This window comes from Cavia porcellus, unplaced genomic scaffold (assembly GCF_034190915.1).
Source record: "Cavia porcellus strain 051 isolate PalLab524CR breed Dunkin Hartley unplaced genomic scaffold, mCavPor4.1 scaffold_5, whole genome shotgun sequence".
NCBI lineage: Eukaryota > Metazoa > Chordata > Mammalia > Rodentia > Caviidae > Cavia > Cavia porcellus.
In genome coordinates this window covers 71,055,502-71,075,662 of record NW_026947488.1, presented here as the reverse complement: position 1 = coordinate 71,075,662, position 20,161 = coordinate 71,055,502, and the positions used below count along the sequence as shown (strand labels likewise).

At 33.5% G+C, this 20,161-nt stretch overlaps 1 protein-coding gene across 2 annotated transcripts in view; it reads left to right on the top strand.

The window, feature by feature from the left end:
- The window catches only part of Plod2 (procollagen-lysine,2-oxoglutarate 5-dioxygenase 2), a 78,531-nt gene that overhangs the window by 34,031 nt on the left and 24,339 nt on the right, over nt 1-20,161 (top strand). For both annotated transcript variants that reach the window (XM_063249145.1, XM_063249144.1), the window contains exons 4-7: nt 9,759-9,922; nt 12,907-13,019; nt 14,430-14,493; nt 15,853-15,950. In XM_063249145.1, the coding sequence (XP_063105215.1) occupies nt 9,759-9,922; nt 12,907-13,019; nt 14,430-14,493; nt 15,853-15,950 (439 nt within the window). The remainder of the gene's footprint in view (nt 1-9,758; nt 9,923-12,906; nt 13,020-14,429; nt 14,494-15,852; nt 15,951-20,161) is intronic.

Genomic DNA, 20,161 nt, shown 5'->3' with positions numbered 1-20,161 from the left:
TGCATCAAAAAGAGACCTTGCAAGAAGAAATATGGTAAATACTTTGAAACTGTTTTTAAAGATTGCTTTGTGTTGTTCATTTGAAGAAATAAAATGAATTCTAAAAGCAGGAAACCATCCAAATGTTTGAATCTCAAAGAATTAAAACTACTAAAATACTGAATTTGAACCAGAATCTACGAATATGACAGTATTATTATTTTTTTTTTTAATTTTTTAATTTTTATTTAAGGAGAAAAGAAAAGAAAGGAAAAAAAAAACAGTGAAGGGGTACAAGTTATACAGATTTACAGAATAAAAAAATGCGCAGTAGGAAATCACTAGTTAATGGATTACATATTGCCATCTTAGAAATAATTGTTTAAGTCACAAAATTAAAGCTTGTAGAGTGGACATTCCAACAATGATACTGCAAACAGTTCTGTTCAATGATCCAATAAAACTCTGTGATATCATTTTCTATCTTATACATTTAAATATACATGCAGTTATATAGTTTAGAGCACTTTCTTTTCCTCTCTTTTGTACAGTGACTATTACACATTTTGGGTTTCATTGCTCCCACGGTTCTTGTTGCTTTTTTGGAAGAGAGTAAAACCAAATGTGACATACCAGAACAGAATCGGTCAAGTCAAAAGGGTGGACATAATAGATAATATAAAAAACATAATACAAGGTGATCAACAATGGTTACCATAATGCCTCCCGCTATTTCTAATAGAATTGCCTATATCATTAGTTGTAATACAATTGAACAAAACCGTAAAGAATAAAACCGACAAAACCAAAACATTGGAGATATTGTAGGTCTTCAAAAGTAGATAAAAGTCAACGAGAATGGGCGTTATAATGAATCTCATTATCTTCTCAGCTGATGCCTAAACTTTCGAACCTGATACTGTCCAGCAAAACAGAATATAGGAACCTCAGTCAAAAACAAGATGGTGAGAGTAATACAGGGCTTCAAATCGAGATAATAGAAAGTCAAAGTGGGTTACTATATTATATCCTGCTATATTTTTCCCTTTAATTAAATGGATAAAAATAAAAAAGTAAATAATGGAGTGGAGATTGAGAAAAAGGAGGGCATAACAGCGAAACAGGGCAGATCAAAACATAACCATTTAAGCAGAATAGTGTTTCACCACCAGCTAATCCTGACCCAAAAATAGTTACCATATTGACTCCCTCCCTGAAGTCCTTGAGTACAACTTCATATACTGTAGCATTAAGTATATCAAAACAATGTAAATCCATTTAAGAGAATGACAGCATTATAGAGTATTTAGAATCGACTAACAGAAAATGAACAATGGTCTCTGTATAATCTCCTTGTCTTTAAAAGGTTTTTTCTTATACTATCATACATAACAAAATCCAATAAGATACAACCTGTTTAGACCATTGGAGACAGAAGAACAAAAGCTAGATGAGACTTCAAAACAAGATGGTACTAAATCAGTATTAACTTTTAAGATGTCATTTTCTCCACAGAAAAGCTGTTCCTATCATCCAATCTTCTGTCTCATTTCTGTTGAGCTCTTTTTCTGTCAGTAGCTGTCAGTTTGTCTTCTTCATTTTGTTCTCTGCTCCATTCGTTGTGGCCTCCCCACCCCTATTTCTGGGTTCTTTGTATTTTTCTTTTTTTAGAATATCCTGCAATACTTTCTGTAGGGTTGAATTGGTGGTTGCAAATTCCCCCAGTTCCTCTTTATCCTGGAAGCACCTCGTGTTTCCATCAATTTCCAGGGACAGTTGTGCAGGATATCTCAATCTTGGCTGTAGATTATTATCTTTCAAAGCTTGAATTATTTCTCCCCATGCTCTTCGTGATTTGATGGTTTGTGAAGAGAAATCTGCTGTAATTCTGATGGGTCTTCCCTTGTAAGTGATCTGTTTCTTGTCTCTTACAGCTTTTAATATTCTGTTCTTGTATTGAATTTCTGGAATTTTTATTATTATATGCCTGGGTGTTTCTCTGTTAGGGTTGTAGGTAGCTGGGGTCCTGTATGCCTCATACATTTGAGTATCTTTACCTTTTGCTAAATTAGGAAAATTCTCCTGGATTATTTCTGTGAGTAGCTTTTGTAGTTCACTTGTTTGTGTCCCTACTTCTTCTTTTATGTTCTTAATCCTTAAGTTATGGCTCCTCTTATCATCTTCTTGTCTTTGTATTATTGCTGTGTGTTTCTTTGTTATTTTTAAGAAGTTTTTCATTTCATTCTCCCATGTTTCAAGTCTGCCCTCCAATTCAGATAGTCTGTCCTTAGTTTCTTTCAAGCTGTTATGCCAGTCTTGGGTAGACTTCTTAATTTCTTGATAGTCCCTTTGCACCTGCTTCACATACTCAATGCTTTCTCTGTTTTCTCCATCAAGCAATTCTCCCTTCTTTTTCTGTTCTTCCATTCCACCATCCGCTTTTTCCTGGGTGGTGCTTAGCATTTCTCTAACTATTCTGCATACTTCTAGCTTCAGGTCATTGATAACTTCATTCCTGAATTGGTCTATGAGGCTCTCTAAATGGCGCTTAATGTATAATGGTGCAGTGTCCACAATTGCCTGATTCTCAGGATTGGGGGTCGAGGAGCCTTTTTTGTTGCTTCCCTTCCCCATATTTTCTGTTCCTTATAAAATGTAATCTTACACAGGAGGCCCGGCTTCCCTGCCTGCCAGCCACAGCTTGATCAAATTGCGCTGGCTAGTTGTTCCCGCTCACCGCTGCGCCCCAGGGAGTTGCGGAGGAGGCAGCCTATGCGGGAGTCGGTCGCTCCTCCGGGCCACCGTCAGGCTCTGGGATCTGGGTTAGGCCAGCCTAGGGAGTCCGCGAGCAGCGTCCCTCCGGCCAGGCACCTTTCACCAATCCCGTCCGAGAGGGAACCGTGCGGCTGCAGTTGCCACCGCGCCCTGCTCTTACAGGACTGCCCGCGCCCAGAAAAACCTCCGCTGGAGTCAAACTGCGGTAGGGAGTCAGTTCCTCGCTTACCTCGCCACCAGTCAGCCTTCCTCCCTGTCCGTCGCGTTTCCGACTCCGTTCGCAGATTCCCGTTCCCAAGCCTCTGCGTGTCTCTCCTTGCCAAGCCCCTATGGAGGTAGCCAGGCGCCTGGCGGCGGGAAGTCTAAACCGCGGTTTCCGATGGCGTGGGGACTCCGTTCGGGGACTCCCGTTCCCAGAGCTCGGCGGTCGCGTCTCTCCTTGCTGAGCCGCTGTGGAGGTAGCCGGCCGCTGGGCGGCGGCGGGAAATCCAAACCGCGGTTTCCAATGGCGCGGAGTCGAGCCTCCACACCGAGATTTTTCTGTTCCTATTTTAGCGCCAGGACTGTATTCCAAGTTGGATTCTCTCAGCCCAGTTTGTTCCTGAGTCAGCAGAGCATATCTCTACTGGTTCGTATCTCCTTAGTCCGCAGCATTCCTGGCCTCTGAGCCGAGCCTTTAGAGAGCGTTCAGAAGTTGCTGTTGTCTGTCCGCCATGTTCTCCCGATCCCTCTATATGACAGTATTATGATCTGTTTGTTTATTTTGGCTTGTCAACACACAGAATTTTTTTCTGAAAAAGTGGGATCATTGGGCAAGTTTTTCATTTTGTATTCAGCATGCATGTATTGAGCCCAAAATATGATTTAGGTTTTGAACTTAACACTGTTCTACCAAAAAATATAGTGAAAGAATTTGCTAATTGTTTGTGAAAATATCATTTGTCTAATTTTATTGTTGTTATTAAATACAACTTACATTTATTTTTCTGAGGATGACTAGTCTTCATTGTGTTCTGTGAAATGAACATTTCATAAGTCATGTAATTCAGGTTACCACTACATAACCCATATGCTTGTCGTTTATATTTTTATGTAGGTTATACAAAAAACAGAGTAGAATAAAAATTTTCTGAAAGCAAAGCTTTTCAAGTACTATGTAATTTGAACTAGGAATGGCAGATTTATTTGATGGACTCATCTTCTCTGGCAGTCATGACAGTTTTAAGTGCAAACACAAAGAACCTAGTCATTAATGATGGGCAGCATTACATTATTAGTATGAAGGAAAGCTGAAACACATTTTTTTTTTATTTCTATACTTTTTTTCTGAAGAAAAAATTGAAATCATTAACTGTCCCATATATTGCACTGCTTTTATTTCACCTAGAACAGTGTAAAATGTGTTTAGGAATTAGTTGGGAAATGTTATTTTTAAAAAAATATTCACATGTTTGTTACTGTTGCTGACTTTGGAATGATTGGTAGACATGTTGGGAGTGAGGAGGAAGCAGCTGATACGTAAAAGAAGGGCTTGGTGATCAGGGTTGTGTGACTGATTGTTTGCTTACTTAGTTTAACTATCTTTTGTGTGCATATATTCCTAAACCGATTTGTCTAGTCCTTGAATTTTCTCTTGCTTAATATATACTAAGTGTATATTACATGTAAAATATGGTAATAGCTTGTTTTGGTGGGACAGCTGACAGGGACAAAAGTCCTTCATATATGTTATTCCTGGGACACTGAACAGGTATAATAAACGTTGATGTTTTAAATGGTTCAGTACACACTTACTGTGCATTAAATGCATGTTAGATTGTGAAAGTTCTAATGTATCAGAAATACTATGAATTTCTATTTTGAAACCAGAGGGAAATTGTTATTTAACTCATTACCATTTTATAAATAGTGTGATACATAAATGCACGGAGACTCAACTTGACAGTCAGTCAGTGGCTTCTCTCTTTGTCACTGTTTTCTCTCTCTTGGTGAGGTGTTGTTCCAGTGCTGGACCCCTCTCTGTAAATGGCCTGTAGAGATGTCTTTCCAGCTTGACAGTGTTTTCATTGACTCTCCCTGCTCAACCTTAGTAAGGATCATCTTATAATCAGCAAATAAAATGCCATAGCATTTGAAGGAGAATTCACTAAGTCTTATTTAGCTTTTAGAATAGTACTCATTTTATACTAGGTAATTTCTGGTTTAAAATCATGCTCTTTTTACACTAGTTTTTCCCTCCAGAATTCCTAAAATTTATAATCATTTTCCATTGCGACTTCACCTTTTATTTTCCACATTCTGTTGAATGGATGTATTCAGCTAGTAGTGTGTGTGTGTGTGTGTGTAGGTTTGCACACACATATGGAAAGGGATGTTAAAGCATAGTTACAGAGTTTTTGTGGTGATAATTATTTCTGGGAATAAAGAGGTGAAGATGTTATGTAGGATAAAATTATCAGGTGTGGTGTTACTTCTGTTTCATTAGACTTCAAATATGGACATTACTACTAGTTTGGATGATTATCAACTTTTAAGTTTATACCAGAGATGTATATGAAAGTATCTAATTGTAAAGGAACAGCAAATAGGATTAGGGAACATGTCTGTTGCTTTCTTTTCTGGCTATCCAGTAACTCTGCTTCTTGTTTAGGCATGGGGTCATTCACTGATTCACTCACTTGTTCAACAGATATTTATTGGTCATCTTCAAAAATCCAAGGCTAAGGGGATATGCAGATGAATGAAGATATGGATCTAGCATATGAAGGGGGAAGTATAAGATAGACTTTTAGAATGAAGAGCAGAAAGTAAAACATTTGATGAAAGGGAAAAGGAAAAGAGTTATGAGAGTTAAGTGGAAGGAAAAAGTGTTTTCCAGTAAAGTTGACCAAGAAAAGGTTTGTAGAGTAAGTGACATTGAAAATGTTCTTTGAGGGTTGGTAATTTGGGCCAAATTGGGAAAATGGCTCTTATAAGGGGAGGGATAACCTTAGAAGGAAATTTGTAGATGACAGATGAAATAATTGAGTTTGACTTCAGAACAGCTTTTTAAATAGAAGATTATTAACATGATACTTCTTCATTTAGATTTTATTCTGTAGTCCAGAGGTCAGTGAACTGTGCTCCAGCCCATCAGTTGTTTTTGCAGAAAGTTTTATTGTAACACAGCTGTGCTTATGTGTTTACCTATTGTCTGTGGTGACTTCTGCACAGTGGATGTGGAGTTCAGTTATTTGACAGTACAAATGACCTTCCAGTTTAAATAATTTTCTGTAAAAGATAAGAAAATAAATATCTGCTGACTCCTGCTTTATGCCATATTCCCAAACCACTGATTTAGTCTAGCATCTAGTACTGAAGAGTTTGTCAGTCCTATTTAGAAATGGGAAGGACTTGAGTAATGGGGAAGCCTATAGAATTTTTCATTAATTTAGGCTAGTGCCTTCTAGTGATTGTGAACTCATTTTATACTAGGTAATTTCTAGTATAAAATTTTTTATACTAGAGGATTGGAATGCTAAACAGATTGAGTAGATGGAGTCAATAGGCTTTGGTAAAAGATTAGATGTGAAGGGTAAAAGGTTGGCTAGGAGGAGTCCAGTCTGAATAAAAGATTTTCAATCTGGTTGACTGTGCTTGATGGTACCACAGCAACAGAACACAGGACAAATGCTTATAAAAATCTCAATGACCTGTTGGAGACAGAACTCTGACATATTGAGGCGGAATCTTATGGCTTTTGCAGGACTTAGGAGTATTTACCATAGAAAAATATGGAAAATTTTATTTCATTTTTCACATTTAAATACACTGAGTTCCCATGAGAACTATTTTTATGACCTATGTGCATTCTTCTGTTTTAAAAAATTTTTTAACTTTGAGTTTTTGTGTCCCAAATAATTTTAAGTAGAAAAACTTTCTTGCCTTTTGAGAAATTTTAAGTAGATTCAAAGATTTTTCTGAAGCATTGAAACACCGAAATAACAGTGGCTACTAGAATGAATTGGGGAAGTTTCAACAACTTTACATTTCTATTCAGAGTCAAATTCTTATTTGCATTATATAAATAATTTTTCCTTCCCTTTTGCTTTAAGACAATTGCACTGTGATTTAAGATGAATGCATGCTTATAAAATACTAATTTGTAGAAATAAATTGCCACAACTCTGCTTTTGTAAGCCACTGACTTTCTGTAGCCATCACTAACCCTTTAAAGATGGAAAACAATCACTTTCCAAAGTTGCATGTATAATATTTTTTTCTGGGGTTGATGGTTGAACCCCAAGTGTGAGAAGCCTTAGAAAAGTGACTATTTTGCTTCTCATATGCGAGACAAGTGTTCTACCATTGAGCATGCTATCTGCCAAAGTTTGTTTCTGTAACTTTTGAATATGTGACACTACCTGTAAAATTTTTAAGTTTGACCTAAGCTCACAGTCATTGATTTCTCTGACATAATATGTGGTATATTTTTCACATTTCCAAAAAATAGATTGAGTTTCTCTATAATTCCCAGGCAGTGTCTTGTCTTCGAGACTTTGTCTTGCTTCTCATGGTTCAGTTTCCCACAGAATCTAGACTCCTTTCCTAATCTACAGTAAAAAAAGGTCAACAATTAGGAGAAAATGCTTCTATTACAGGAAATCAGTTATACTTAGAAGAAAAAGAGAAACTGGTATTTTATGAAGTCAGATTAACTCAATTGATTTGTAAATAAATAAGCATGAAAAAGTTGGCTTGAGGTTTATCAGAACACTGTTATCCAGATCTAAAGTTTTATTTTAGAAATGTGTCTCTAGCTAAAGATAAAATAACTTCAATTTACAAATTTGTCGAAATTTAAAAATGAGTTATGCTCTCTCTCTCTCCTCACACTAGCACATTTCCTTTATTTAGTGAGAATGTTACTTTTTCTTTTTTGAATGTTTACAGTGTATATCCTGTTAACTTTCAGTTAATTTTTCACAATTACTTGGTGTAATAAGTACTTTCACCTGCTTGATAGAGAGACTAAAGCGTAAATACTTTGAATAATTTGTATATGAATTACCCTGATAGTAAGTGAGAGAGCAGGGATTAGAAACCCCTATGGAAAACTTCAGATATGTGGCTGAGTGACTTTACTATTACGCTTTTAATGGTGTTAACAGCTTCTTGCCTGATGATCCTGGAAATCAAAAATAAATCTGAAAACCAAAATCACTTTTAATACCTATCTACTTACTTAGATATTTTAATTTTACAGTGTTTTTTGATTGAAATAAAAACAAATGATAAAATATAATTCCTCTAAAATAATTTGAAATGAAATTATCTCTCATAAGCACCCATTATTACTCTTACTATGATTTAAAAATTAGACAAAATTATGTTTCATTTGTGCATTCTCAACATTTTAATCTCTTATTAGTTTCTTTAACCACGAAAAATATGACGAGGGTGTGTGTGTCCAGTATTTTTCACTTGTACATTGGTTCACATGGAGTGAAAAGAAGGAGAGGAAATAGGCAATAGGAGCCTTGTGTAAAATCTGGAGGTTACATATGTTAGTTTGGCTCATGCTCTTCTGGACAAAATTAGTCATACAGCCACACCTAGCTTCACAGTAGTTTCTAAGCCTAATGGCTATGTATCCATTTTACACTTGGGGGATTTCATTACTAAAATAAAGGCATGGCACATATTTGGGAGGAGTTAGCATCTCTGCCACAAGTCTAAATAATGAATATAAACTACAGTGTTTCACTAACATATTTAAATGAAAAAAATTTCTTGGAGTTTTACTTTGAGGAAGATAACATGTGTTTTATTTTGATAAAATAATTTATATATGGTAATCATAAGTTATAAATCTGACCTGAATTGTACCTATTATCTTAGAATATTAGCAAGTTTCTTGTGCTTAAATCTAGCTGAACAACGCATGTAAAGAAGCCTTTTGATTCCTCTGATTAGTTATAATAGCATTATATTCAGAATAACAGCCATTAGGCAGTTCTTGTGCTGAATGTAGAGCATTGGTTTACTCTTGTTTGCTGCCTGGAATAATTCATTAAGTTATCATTTTCAGAAATGTTTGGGCTTGTGGTACACTGATGTAAGAAATGCAGAATAATTTGAGGTTGTAAAGAATAGAGAATATATTGCTTAGAGGAAATATTTTAGGTAGAAGCTTTTACATTTAATGCTTGGTTAAGTCGTTGCAATTCTGTGAATTAGCTGCAAGAAATAAAATGACGAGAATCAATAAAATTCTGGCATTAAATTTACATTACCAGTTTTTACATTTGTCAGATTTACTATCTTTAGAAAGATACACTTGTTTGAACACATTTATTTTCAGATTTCAGGCTACAAATGACTCAGGTGTATATTAATGATACTTAGTATTTAAGTTTATTTGTAAAAGAGAATGAGTTCTTCAAAAATGATAGAGGATAGTTAAGACTTGAATTGAAATATTAGGCAGTTTTAATGGTGAATTTTGTAAAAGATTATATCTGAATTACTCAGCTGTGTGACAAATAACTATTTCTAACATTTCAACACTTTCAGAATTTGATTTGTAGGCAGTTATTGAAAAAATATTAAGACATCAGAAGAAGCAAAAGGCAAAGCAGAAGAGACCATTGCAAAAACTGTCTTTTATTTTGACTTTTATTTGGCTGATGTATACTAAATACTAAAATAAGTTTGGGGAAATTGATGTCCTCTGTAAATAGCTGGTATTTGTCTTATATTGAATTTTATTAATCAATTAACTTTGGTCTATTTGAGGACAGAGTTTTGCTGTGCAGTTCCTGCTGACCTTGAACTCACTTTGTAGTCCAGGCTAGCCTCAAACTTGCAGCAGTCTTCCTGATTCAGCCTCTTGAGTGCTGGGATTACAGGCATGCACCACCATGCCCGAATTTTAAATTCTGATTTTTATTAGGGACTTTTTCTGATTTATGTGCCTAACATAACATGTGAGTGTTAAAACTTGCTTTTCCTTCATTAAACAGCTTTGATGTTATATTTGCTGGTGGTCCAGAAGAAGTCCTAAAAAAGTTCCAAAAGACAAACCACAAAGTGGTCTTTGCAGCAGATGGAATTCTGTGGCCAGATAAAAGACTGGCAGACAGGTATCCAGTTGTGCACATTGGGAAACGCTACCTGAATTCAGGAGGTGGGTAAACTATGGAAAGAAAAGTTTAATTCAAGTTTTAGTAAATTTTAAATACTAATGAAGCAACTTTTTAAAAACATAGTAATTGTAGATGTGAAGTTTTAAATGTTATTAAATTATTGTTATCAAAATATGTCTAAAATCCACAATACAGTTTGAAGTTGACAAAAGATTTTCACAGATGATTCTCCTGAGAGACTAGGCAGTGTAGATGTTTTAATTTTCACGTTGTAATCAAGGAAACTCAAGTTGCTCAAATTCAAGTGACTTCTAAAGACTTTCAGTTTTTTTAAAGGAAAAATTAGCATGCATTCAAATATGTTCAATACTGCATATAGCGTTAGCGAGAATTTTCTGACTGAGGTAAACAGGTTTAGTAAGTTCCTAATATAAGTAAAAGTCCATTTTTAACTATTACTGTGTGATTTATAAATGGGTAATGGTTCTTTTGTTATAATTTGAAATATATTTAAATAAATAAGTGATTTATCTTGAAATCAGTAAATCTTACATTGTATCTACATATACTGAAAGCATTACTGTATTGTGCCATTGTGAATTATAAAACAAGTTATCTCCCACCTTTTTAAAAATAAAATAAAGTTTGACATTGAATATTGCTATGGTGCTAAAGCGTTTCTCTTAGTCCAAGGCTGATTAGTGTAAAAATGAGCAGAAGATAAACCAGATAGGATGAAAGATATTAGAGAAAGAAGTTGGCTTTATCTGCAAACACATTTGAAGAGTGGATATTTGTGTATAAGTTACAAGAACATAACTGGTACTGTTTGAGATAGTTAAAATAAGTGGTGTTTAGGGTAGCAGTGTATCTGCACTCTAGACTCTGTTTAGCCACTTATGGTAAATAAAATCTGGGGCAAGTAATTTCATTTCTCTTGATGCCGTGAATTCATTTCTTTGCATCCACACTATTTTAGCAAGCCATTTTCATAGTTGTACTTGGAAATTTGTTAGCCTGTACAGATAATGAGCATTGAAACTTTACTTTCCAAATTCCACTGCTTAGTTTAGCTCATTTTTTTTTTTCACTTTCATTTTAGTGTAGAAATGGTTTATGCAAAAACTCTTGAGTTTTTTTTCCTTCAGTCTATTTATAGCCTTTGGATTTTACTTTCATGTTCCAGTCAGTATCTAAGGTTTATTTTATTGGCTGCTGTGTTCTCACTATCTTGGCACTATTTTCCCATAGCTGTGAACCTTTATTCTCTAGCTAGGGGGCTGCTACTGTCACTTCTATGCTAGAGCACCCCTGAAATTGGGTTGGTGCTGCTTCCATATCATAGCCCTTGAGCTATCAAAGCCTCAGAAGCAATTTCATCCTATGTCTTATGTAGATCAAAGCCTAGGTTTTCAAAGGCAAAATTAAGCTATCAAACTCTTGAGTTTTTATTTTGTATTTATTATTTATTCCCCCAAAATAGCATGCATAGTGAAATCTCATATATAAATTCATCTAGATAGTGATATATCAACTCAGAGACTGAATCTCAGAGATTTATGGTGCTGTGGAAACCACAAATATTAGCAAATAAGTGCCATTAAGCAAAGGATTTATAAATGGGACAGGAACTATACAGGGTTATCAAATCACCAACTTTATCCTTTCTGTAGTCAAAATGATTAGAGAAATGATAGAAGGCATAAATATGTTTGGTAAAAATATGTGGTATTTTATGATTGATATGCTGAGAGTTATTTGAGGAATATGAATTAAGATGGATCATTTCATTTTAAAAAATATTTTTAGAAAATACATAGATTGTATAAAATGTTTGTCAGATACTATGAAAACAGATGTAGTTATTTGAGGACATTTAGGTTTATGAGAAGCACAAGGAAATTAATTTTTGGTAAATAGTATAAATCTTTGAAAAATGTTATGTACCGCTACTACTTAGTATATATATTAGTATAGTTTTATCATGTGAGATTACTCATAGAAATTGAAATTATATTATCTTTCAGTTTTTTTAGGGCTTTTTATTTGGTAAAATAACAAAAAAGGACCCATCAGTGACTGGCTTTGTCATGTTTTCCCTTCGTCTTGTTTCCTCTAGGTAACAGTGATATTCTTAGACTTGTTAATTTCAATTATTTTGTTCCTATGGGAAAATTTTTATTTTTTAATATAAAAACTTAGGTTTATTTTAATTAATAGGAATAACATTGATCCCTTTTAAAAATTACTTTATGTCAGTGCAACATAGTAGCTTGGCTGCACTTCTGAATCAGAGGAAGATTCAGTGGGAAAAATGACCTTATTGTCTATGTCGTTTGTAGACAGATATTATTGGCAAGTTTAATGCTTTTCCTCTAAGGCCAAAGGGAACAGTCCAATTTTAGACTTCCTTTTCCAGACAGTGACACATAAAACTTAGCCAAAAAATGCTTTAGCAGGCACAGTAATGACTGGTTCAAGTAATGGAAAAATTCTCCAAATGTCCTACATATAAAATTTCTGTGGGATTTTTGTAGTCACTGACAGATCTAACATTCTTTTGATTGCATTAGCATCTCTGGCCTGACATTAAAACCACTCTAGTAGAGGTTTTCTCCTTTCAGAAATTCTGAATCCTTTGCAGAAGATCCAAGAAGAACATTTTAGAAGGTCAGAGAAAATTCTTCTATCTTACTATATTCCTTTTCTAGTAAGTCCTTTTCCTTTAGAAGCCTTGGAAAATGTGTTTCCCTTTTGTGTCAGTTAACTTGGGAAATGTGTTTATTTAAAAGTCTTTGATTATTTTCTGTTTTGTAATTGGTAGTAACACTGTCATAGTTTGTATACAAAATAGATACCATTCTTTTTTTTTTTTTTTTTTTTTTCATCATCATCTGTGAACTTGCAACCTAAGGGTTAGGTCTCACAGCTTCTTAGTTCTGTGCAGTGATTCAATGGATTTAACACAGATCAAATTTTGGTCTTCGTATCCTAAGTTCTGTACTCTACCTTTGCTTTGTTGCAGGATTTATTGGCTATGCTCCATATATCAATCGTATAGTTCAAAGATGGAATCTCCAGGATAATGATGATGATCAGCTTTTTTATACTAAAATTTACATTGATCCATTACAAAGAGTAAGTAATGGGCTGCATTTTCTCTGTTCTATTGTTTTGATTGCTTTGTTAATTTCAAATTAATATGAAGTGATCAGAAACAGGTGATTTTAGTAATAGTATGAGATGTAGAAAACTGAATTGTTCTTAACAACGACGTACTTTAAATAGTTGACATCAGTATAATATCCAAAAGAATGAGCAATGATGTGAGGCCTTGTTTTTTCCCAGAAGTTACATATATTGAAACATGTGTTAAAGCAACGGATAGAAAAAGGAATGGCAGTCCTTACACCAGAGTTATTACCCATTGCTGTGTACCCACTTACAGGCTGCTTCACAATAAAAGAGTAAATTATGTCACTAAAATTTTTGAGCCTGGAGACTTGAAGAGGCAGTGATAAAGTCCCAATGACTCTAGATGATGGCAAACCCTTTAAAATGTTTGATGTAGCAGACAGTGGTCTCCGGCACATACCCATAGATTCACCACCACTGGTCTAGCAAATGGTTTTTGTCAGATTTTAGAACAGAGAGCTGTCATTTCTTTTTTTTTTTTTTTTTTTTTTTTTTTTGTCTTTTTCCTTTTTATCGGTACCAGGGATCGAACTCACAACTGCCTGCTTCAAGGCAGGCACTTATGCCGCTGAGCTAAATCCCCAGCCCCCTAGAGCTGTCATTTCTTAAGACACACAACAGAAGATTTGTATGTTCTTTTATTTCCTCTGTCTTAGGAAAGTTTTTTCACTGAAGGTATTCTGCAGTTATTTTGTCCTGGATGATTTCTGTATACAACCAATGTGTCTGTATTCTGAGCAGCCAAAATGCAAGATTATAAAAAATGAGCCATCTCAGTTTCATCACGTCTCTAAGTAACCCTTCTAGACATTTCCCAGGATGTTTTCTAATACTTTCCTGTGACCAGAACATGTATGTGGTCGCATACAGGACATAAATAAAATGTTGCTTCTTATGTCAAGCACATATGCTATATTGAAAATTTGAGTTCTGTTCTTAAAGGGGAGAATGTTGGAAACAATAAATAATCAGCTATAGGCCTTAGAACATTCCTAAAGTTAAGTGAAGTTTTGCAGTTAACTTTAACTTGAAACTATTTTTATAATAATGTTCAAGTAATATAAGTTAATGTTCTATAAATTTTATATACAAAGAAGACACAGTTCTAAAGATTTCTTGAAATGTGTGTGTGTTATGTGGAAATAAAAATTTGCTTAAAATATATTTTACAGTAAGTTATACTTACAGCTTTCTCTGTTTTAACTGAACATTTGTCACGTAAATAATTTTATTAAACTTAACATAAGACTTTTAAACTACAAATTCTTCCAAATAAAAAATTGTTTTAATATGATAGTGGTGTTTGCAGTTTTTGCTATCATTTCCAATAATATCTCTATTTTTATATTTTAGGAAGCTTTTAACATCACATTGGATCACAAATGCAAAATTTTCCAGGCCTTAAATGGAGCTACTGGTATGCTTTGTAAATCATGGATAGCTATGTATACAAATGAACAACTGTGTTTTCAACTATCTTTCCTTTGTTGTATCTGTTTTTGAGCTGTGACCCAAGATACTCAATATATATATTAAGATTTAAAAATTATTGAACTTTAATTTAAATTTGGTATAGTTCAGTTCATTCAGTTAGTATTGTTCCCCAAAAGTAATGTGAGATAAGCTTCTGACTTTAAGTAACTTAAAATTGAATATCTTATAATCTGTAAATTTTAGATATATATATGAATTAATTATATCTCATTGTCATAAATTTTCAATCTAAGTGCAAATCCAGAAGTATTAGAATAACTGCTTTATACTCAGCTGAAAAGTAATTAGTGACAACTGTGAAAGACTGTGTATGTATATGTTCATGCATGCATACTCATGTGTACATTCTCCTGTGTCTGTGCGTATGTGCCTGTATGTTAATCCAGAGATAATATACTTCATGAAAATATATTAGTATATTAAAAATGAAAATAATTCATGAATACATTGTTACATCAGAAATTTAAAATTTATGACACAATACAATTCTACATGACACTTTCTAGGGTAAATCTTAGAAGGCATTCAGTTTGGATTGCTATGGAAGTGTGAAGAAAGGAACCTGAAAACTAAAACATGATTTTGTTCCTGACTTGTGTATTTCTGTATTGTTGTACTGCATTTGATTTTTAAGAACTGGAAATACTATCTATAAATGACAGTTAGAAAAATTTGCTTATGCCAAGTAGTGTTCTATTCACCCTACAATGACTTGGATTCTGAAATGAGTAAATTGAATCAATACTTGAAGTAGAATGGGTGTAGTGGTTCTTGCTTGTAATACCACCGCTCTAGGAGCCTGTGTCTGTAATTATTTAGTAAGACCTTATCTCGAGATAAAAATAAAAAAGGTGCTGGGGATGTAAATCAGTGTGAAAGCCATCAGTTCAATCCTCAGTGTCACACTCACTGAAATATAAAAATAAAGAAGAAGAAGAAAATTAACTTGACTGGCATCACAATATCATCAAGGAGCCCAGCCTAGATGGAACACATTGTTCTTGCCACTGGACAGCACAGTGGCTAAACACTATCATTGTTTTGCTAGTTCTAGGGTAAAGGGAGGGAGGTGTGCTGGAACTGGTACCTACTGGTACCTGGAGGTGTGCTGGAATTTGTATCAGTGTTATTCTGCATTGGAGTGTCTGCCAGCTTGGTGTGTGCAGTTTCTAAGTATTATAACATATAACATATTAAGTATTAATTCTAAGAAATTTGATAATACACATTCATACAGACACGTTTTAAATTATTAAAACCTACTTTCTTTTTTTTAACTCAGATGAAGTTGTTTTAAAATTTGAAAATGGCAAAACCAGAGCTAAAAATACATTTTATGAAACATTACCAGTGGCAATTAATGGAAATGGACCCACTAAGGTGAGTCACAATGACTTATATCTTGGTCTCTTTTTTGTAGAGGTAGACTATGAAAAAATAACTAGAATATCATCTTTAGCATAGTTGAGAAGGAATCACATTTCTCTAATGCTCAGAATTCCCTCTGAATGGGTATTGTTCTGATCACTAAGGGAATCATTTGTTCACTTTCTAAGGAATTACATGGTTTACTGTTTTCTAAAGTAACAGTACTATTAACAATTGAGGCATAACTATATGGGCGGATTTTATTTTTCTTAAACATACTTTACAGCAATGTAAATGACAGACATAATTTGATTAGTGAAATTTTGGATGCTTTTCTGTTTCTAATGCACTGATAATTCTGTTCATGAATGCTTTTGCATTTTCTGTTTGTAAACCAAATTGTAAACAAAATCTTGCTTTTGTTTGCAAATTCTTTATCGGGTTACAATCAGGACTATGAATATCTTTCCAACATGAACACTAACAAGGTTGACTTTTCTAAAATAGTGGGACAAATTAAGTTCATGAATTTATATATGAACATTTTACACTGCATATATCCAATGAAAATGTAACATAAATTTCACTGAAAAAATGTACATATTAACAGTATGTTTAAAACAAGGTTCTTATTTGTTGAGATGCCTGGTTTACTCGTAAGTACCTAGAAAAGATTAATAGGTAGATTTGCATTGTAGGAAGAAAAGATGGTTGTAACTTACTGTTGCAGTGTAGTGATTGATTTAATTTTGATTAGAAGCTATATGCGTGGAAAGAAAATTTCCCTCAGTTGAAATGGATGTAGATTCCCTTCTCTAATTAATCTTTTCACCTTGCTTTTTGCCCATTGCAGGCTTTCTACAGAGCAATCTTTTGCAAATTGCCAATCAAGCTTTTAAACTATTTTCAACTTTGTATCACTATTGTAAATATCTATAAATCTTTCTATTTTGTAAGCAAAACAAAAAGCAAGCTTAAAGTAAAACATCCTCTTTAGCCCTTATTTCCTTTCTGCTCCTCTCTTTTCTCCTTTTTAAAGCAGACAGTTCAGTGTCACCACTACTGATTTTTCTACAAGAGAAGGATTCTATTTAGGTCTTTCATGACAACCTTAAGTATTTGATACTGCTGTCACAGGGTATACCAGATACTGGGCAGAGAATGTTGTTTTTTTCTCTCTTATTCATTGAGCCTTTAGTTTAGGAATTACGGGAATATTAACTAACACTCACCTTTGTTTCCCCCAGGTCCAACATACCTGTAACACATACTAGGTTTTTAAGAAATCTTAGTTGAATGTTATTTATTTATTTATTTAATCAATACCGGGGATCAAACTCATGACCGTGCACTTGGAAGGCAGGCACTTGCTCAGCTGAGCTAAATCCCCAGCCCCAGTTGAATGTTCTAAAGTGTATAAACAATCTAATGGTGTAGCCTTATGCATGGTAATGAGTAGACAGATAGTTCATTTTGGTAGGGCAAGAATGTTATAAAATTACTCTGTCACTGTAACTGTCTACTGTGTATGGAAGCTTGTTAAATGGACCAACTTTGCTTGTAAAATCATTTACTGTTTGTGCATTTTTTTTTTAAATCTTTGCTTGCGATACTTTCAATGCCAGCTAGGCAAGAGCTCAGCATCTTCCATGACTAAATAGTATCCTATTTCTTCTTTGTGAAAAAGATATTTTAATCAGATTTACATATTCTTAAAGAGTGAGCTTGGTGCTAAGAATTCAGATACTTTGAGTAAGACCTAATAGTAACTGTCATTTCCTTCCAAATTTCTAGAATGATGCTGACAGGAGTTTTAAAAAGAGGCTAAGGACTTACCACAAGAAAAAGAGCACACTGCCTCTTCTGTATTTAGAGTGGCACATGTGTACTATAAAAATCTAAGTATTCTAGGAAATGTATTTAATTTGGACAATAATTGTTTCTGGCATTTCAAGTTACATTTTCTGTAATATGAACCTACCTAATATACTTTGATTCTATTTGACCACAAAAAAGTGATAGATTTTATTATAAAATTTATAATTAACTTTCATTGGTAAAAGATTTATCTCTGCATTTCCTATTATCTTTTATTTTGCTTTTCATTTAAACTGTAATTTTTCACCTAAGAGAAACCATGCTGAAGTACATAAAAATAAATTTATTTTTATTTCCTCTAAATCTGACATTAGAACTTTTAAATTCAAAATAATTTTACAGATTATTTATAATCTCTTGTGCTCCCCTATTGTTTTCATGTAGCACTATTTTCAGTTTTCATCCCTTCAGTTTATGTCTGGGCACTTGTATTTTTATAATTGTATATGAAGAAATTTTTAAACTTTGCATTTTATTTGAAACAGACTTCTGTGTTCATTCTAAATAATTTTATTTTCAAACTTGTCTAAATGACTTGTATTATAAATAAAATTTTTGTAGAATCTCTGGTTTGAAGCTTTACTTTTCATTCTTGAAGACTATTTATTTTTAATTATATGTCATAAAGTGCCTTATTTATTTAGTTTTGGTTTTGAGAGCACAACTCCAAGGCTTTACATTTGCTAGACAAGCATTCTACTGGGGACTATTCCAAGCCTTTAAGATTCTTATTTTGATGTGGAGACATTTCATCTAAATATCAAAGATAATCATTATAAAATTGGTGCTATAATTAATATAGAAAATTAGAAGTAGAGATCACCTCTCTTGTTTTGCATATTAAATCATCATTTCTGCAACTAATTTGACTTGTAATTAACATGGTGACTTTAATTTATGTATAAAAACCACAGTGTTAGAATCGCTGTGACTTTGAATAAAGCATGATTCTTTTTTTTTTTTTTTAAGAAAAAAGGTTTGGCTGGTAAAGTTTCTCCCAATGAAATGGCATCATAGTTGGAAATATTTCTTGTGAAAGAAATGGGAAAATACTGCCATCTAGTTCCCGGAGCAGCTTAACGATAGCTGCCAGAGGAAATTTCTGCAAGTTTTATGAAGAGATCAGATGTCAATAGGGATGGCAGTAGTAGATACAACCTCTGCCTGTGTAGTGAGAAATCTAGTCAATAGGAATGTTTCTAAAAATCTTAATTACTTATGAAACAAAGTGAATAGCAGAAAGTGGAAGAGTTACACAATTAAGTTTTAATTCTGAAAACTAAAACTAATGCCTTTCATATTTAGCCTCTTTAAAATATTGGTCAATTTCATATTCAAATAAGGATTCTACTGTACTTATCAATATTATACAAAATTAACATTAAATTTTTAAGATATTTCTGAAGAGAAAGTGTTAGTCATTTATAATGTAATGGAAATTTTTAAATATGGCCAAGTGTTTGAGAAAATTGTCTTTTCTTTAGAAAAACTATTTCCTATTGCTTTTTAAAATAACTCTTAATGAGTTATTTTCAAATAAATTATTTTTTCCTTAAAAATGGGTGATTAAATTAGTGTTTGCATTTGTCATTTGTCGAATTAATTGTACTTTTATTTCTGTTTTTGTTGGAGACTCACTAAAGTGACTACGTTGCCATCATTAAATGTGACGAGTACCTATTTTCTACCTTGCAATTTGTTTCTTGAATTACCATGTAATCTAAAAGAAGTGTAAATGAGTTACTTGTCTACATCTTTTGATTTTGCTGTAATTAAATGTAGCTGTATCTTCAGTACCTGCTTAACACAGAGCTTTTCCCATTTTAATTTATAGTGTACTTATTTCAGTAACATTTAAAAGTGTCAGTACATTGGAAGTGTTTGACAGAATCCTGAATGTGTGAAGGATCTAGTAAAATGATACCAGACTAATTACTTTATGCAGGATCCTTTTTGATTACTTTAGGAAGCTAGAAAAATTGACTTGGTATTTCTATCTTATTATTTCATATAGCTTTCAAATGAAAAGTTGATTATATAAATATAATGAGGATTTTAGATGCTTTTTTGAAAACAGTATGAAATTCTAACCAAACTTGTTTTGAAGCTTCACTGTCTTAAGGCAAAATTATAATATGTGGAAAGAAAACAACAACAAAAAATCTACAAGTGCACCTACTGCCAAGTAGATATTAACATTACAGAAGATGTTGTAACTTTATGTATTACTTACTTATAACTTAGATTTTTTTCTTAAAATATTCAGACTTTAAGGATGTTGAAAATTTGTTGAAGACTCAGAAAAATCTTAATGTGTTTACCGCACTCCCTCTGTATTCTCTCGC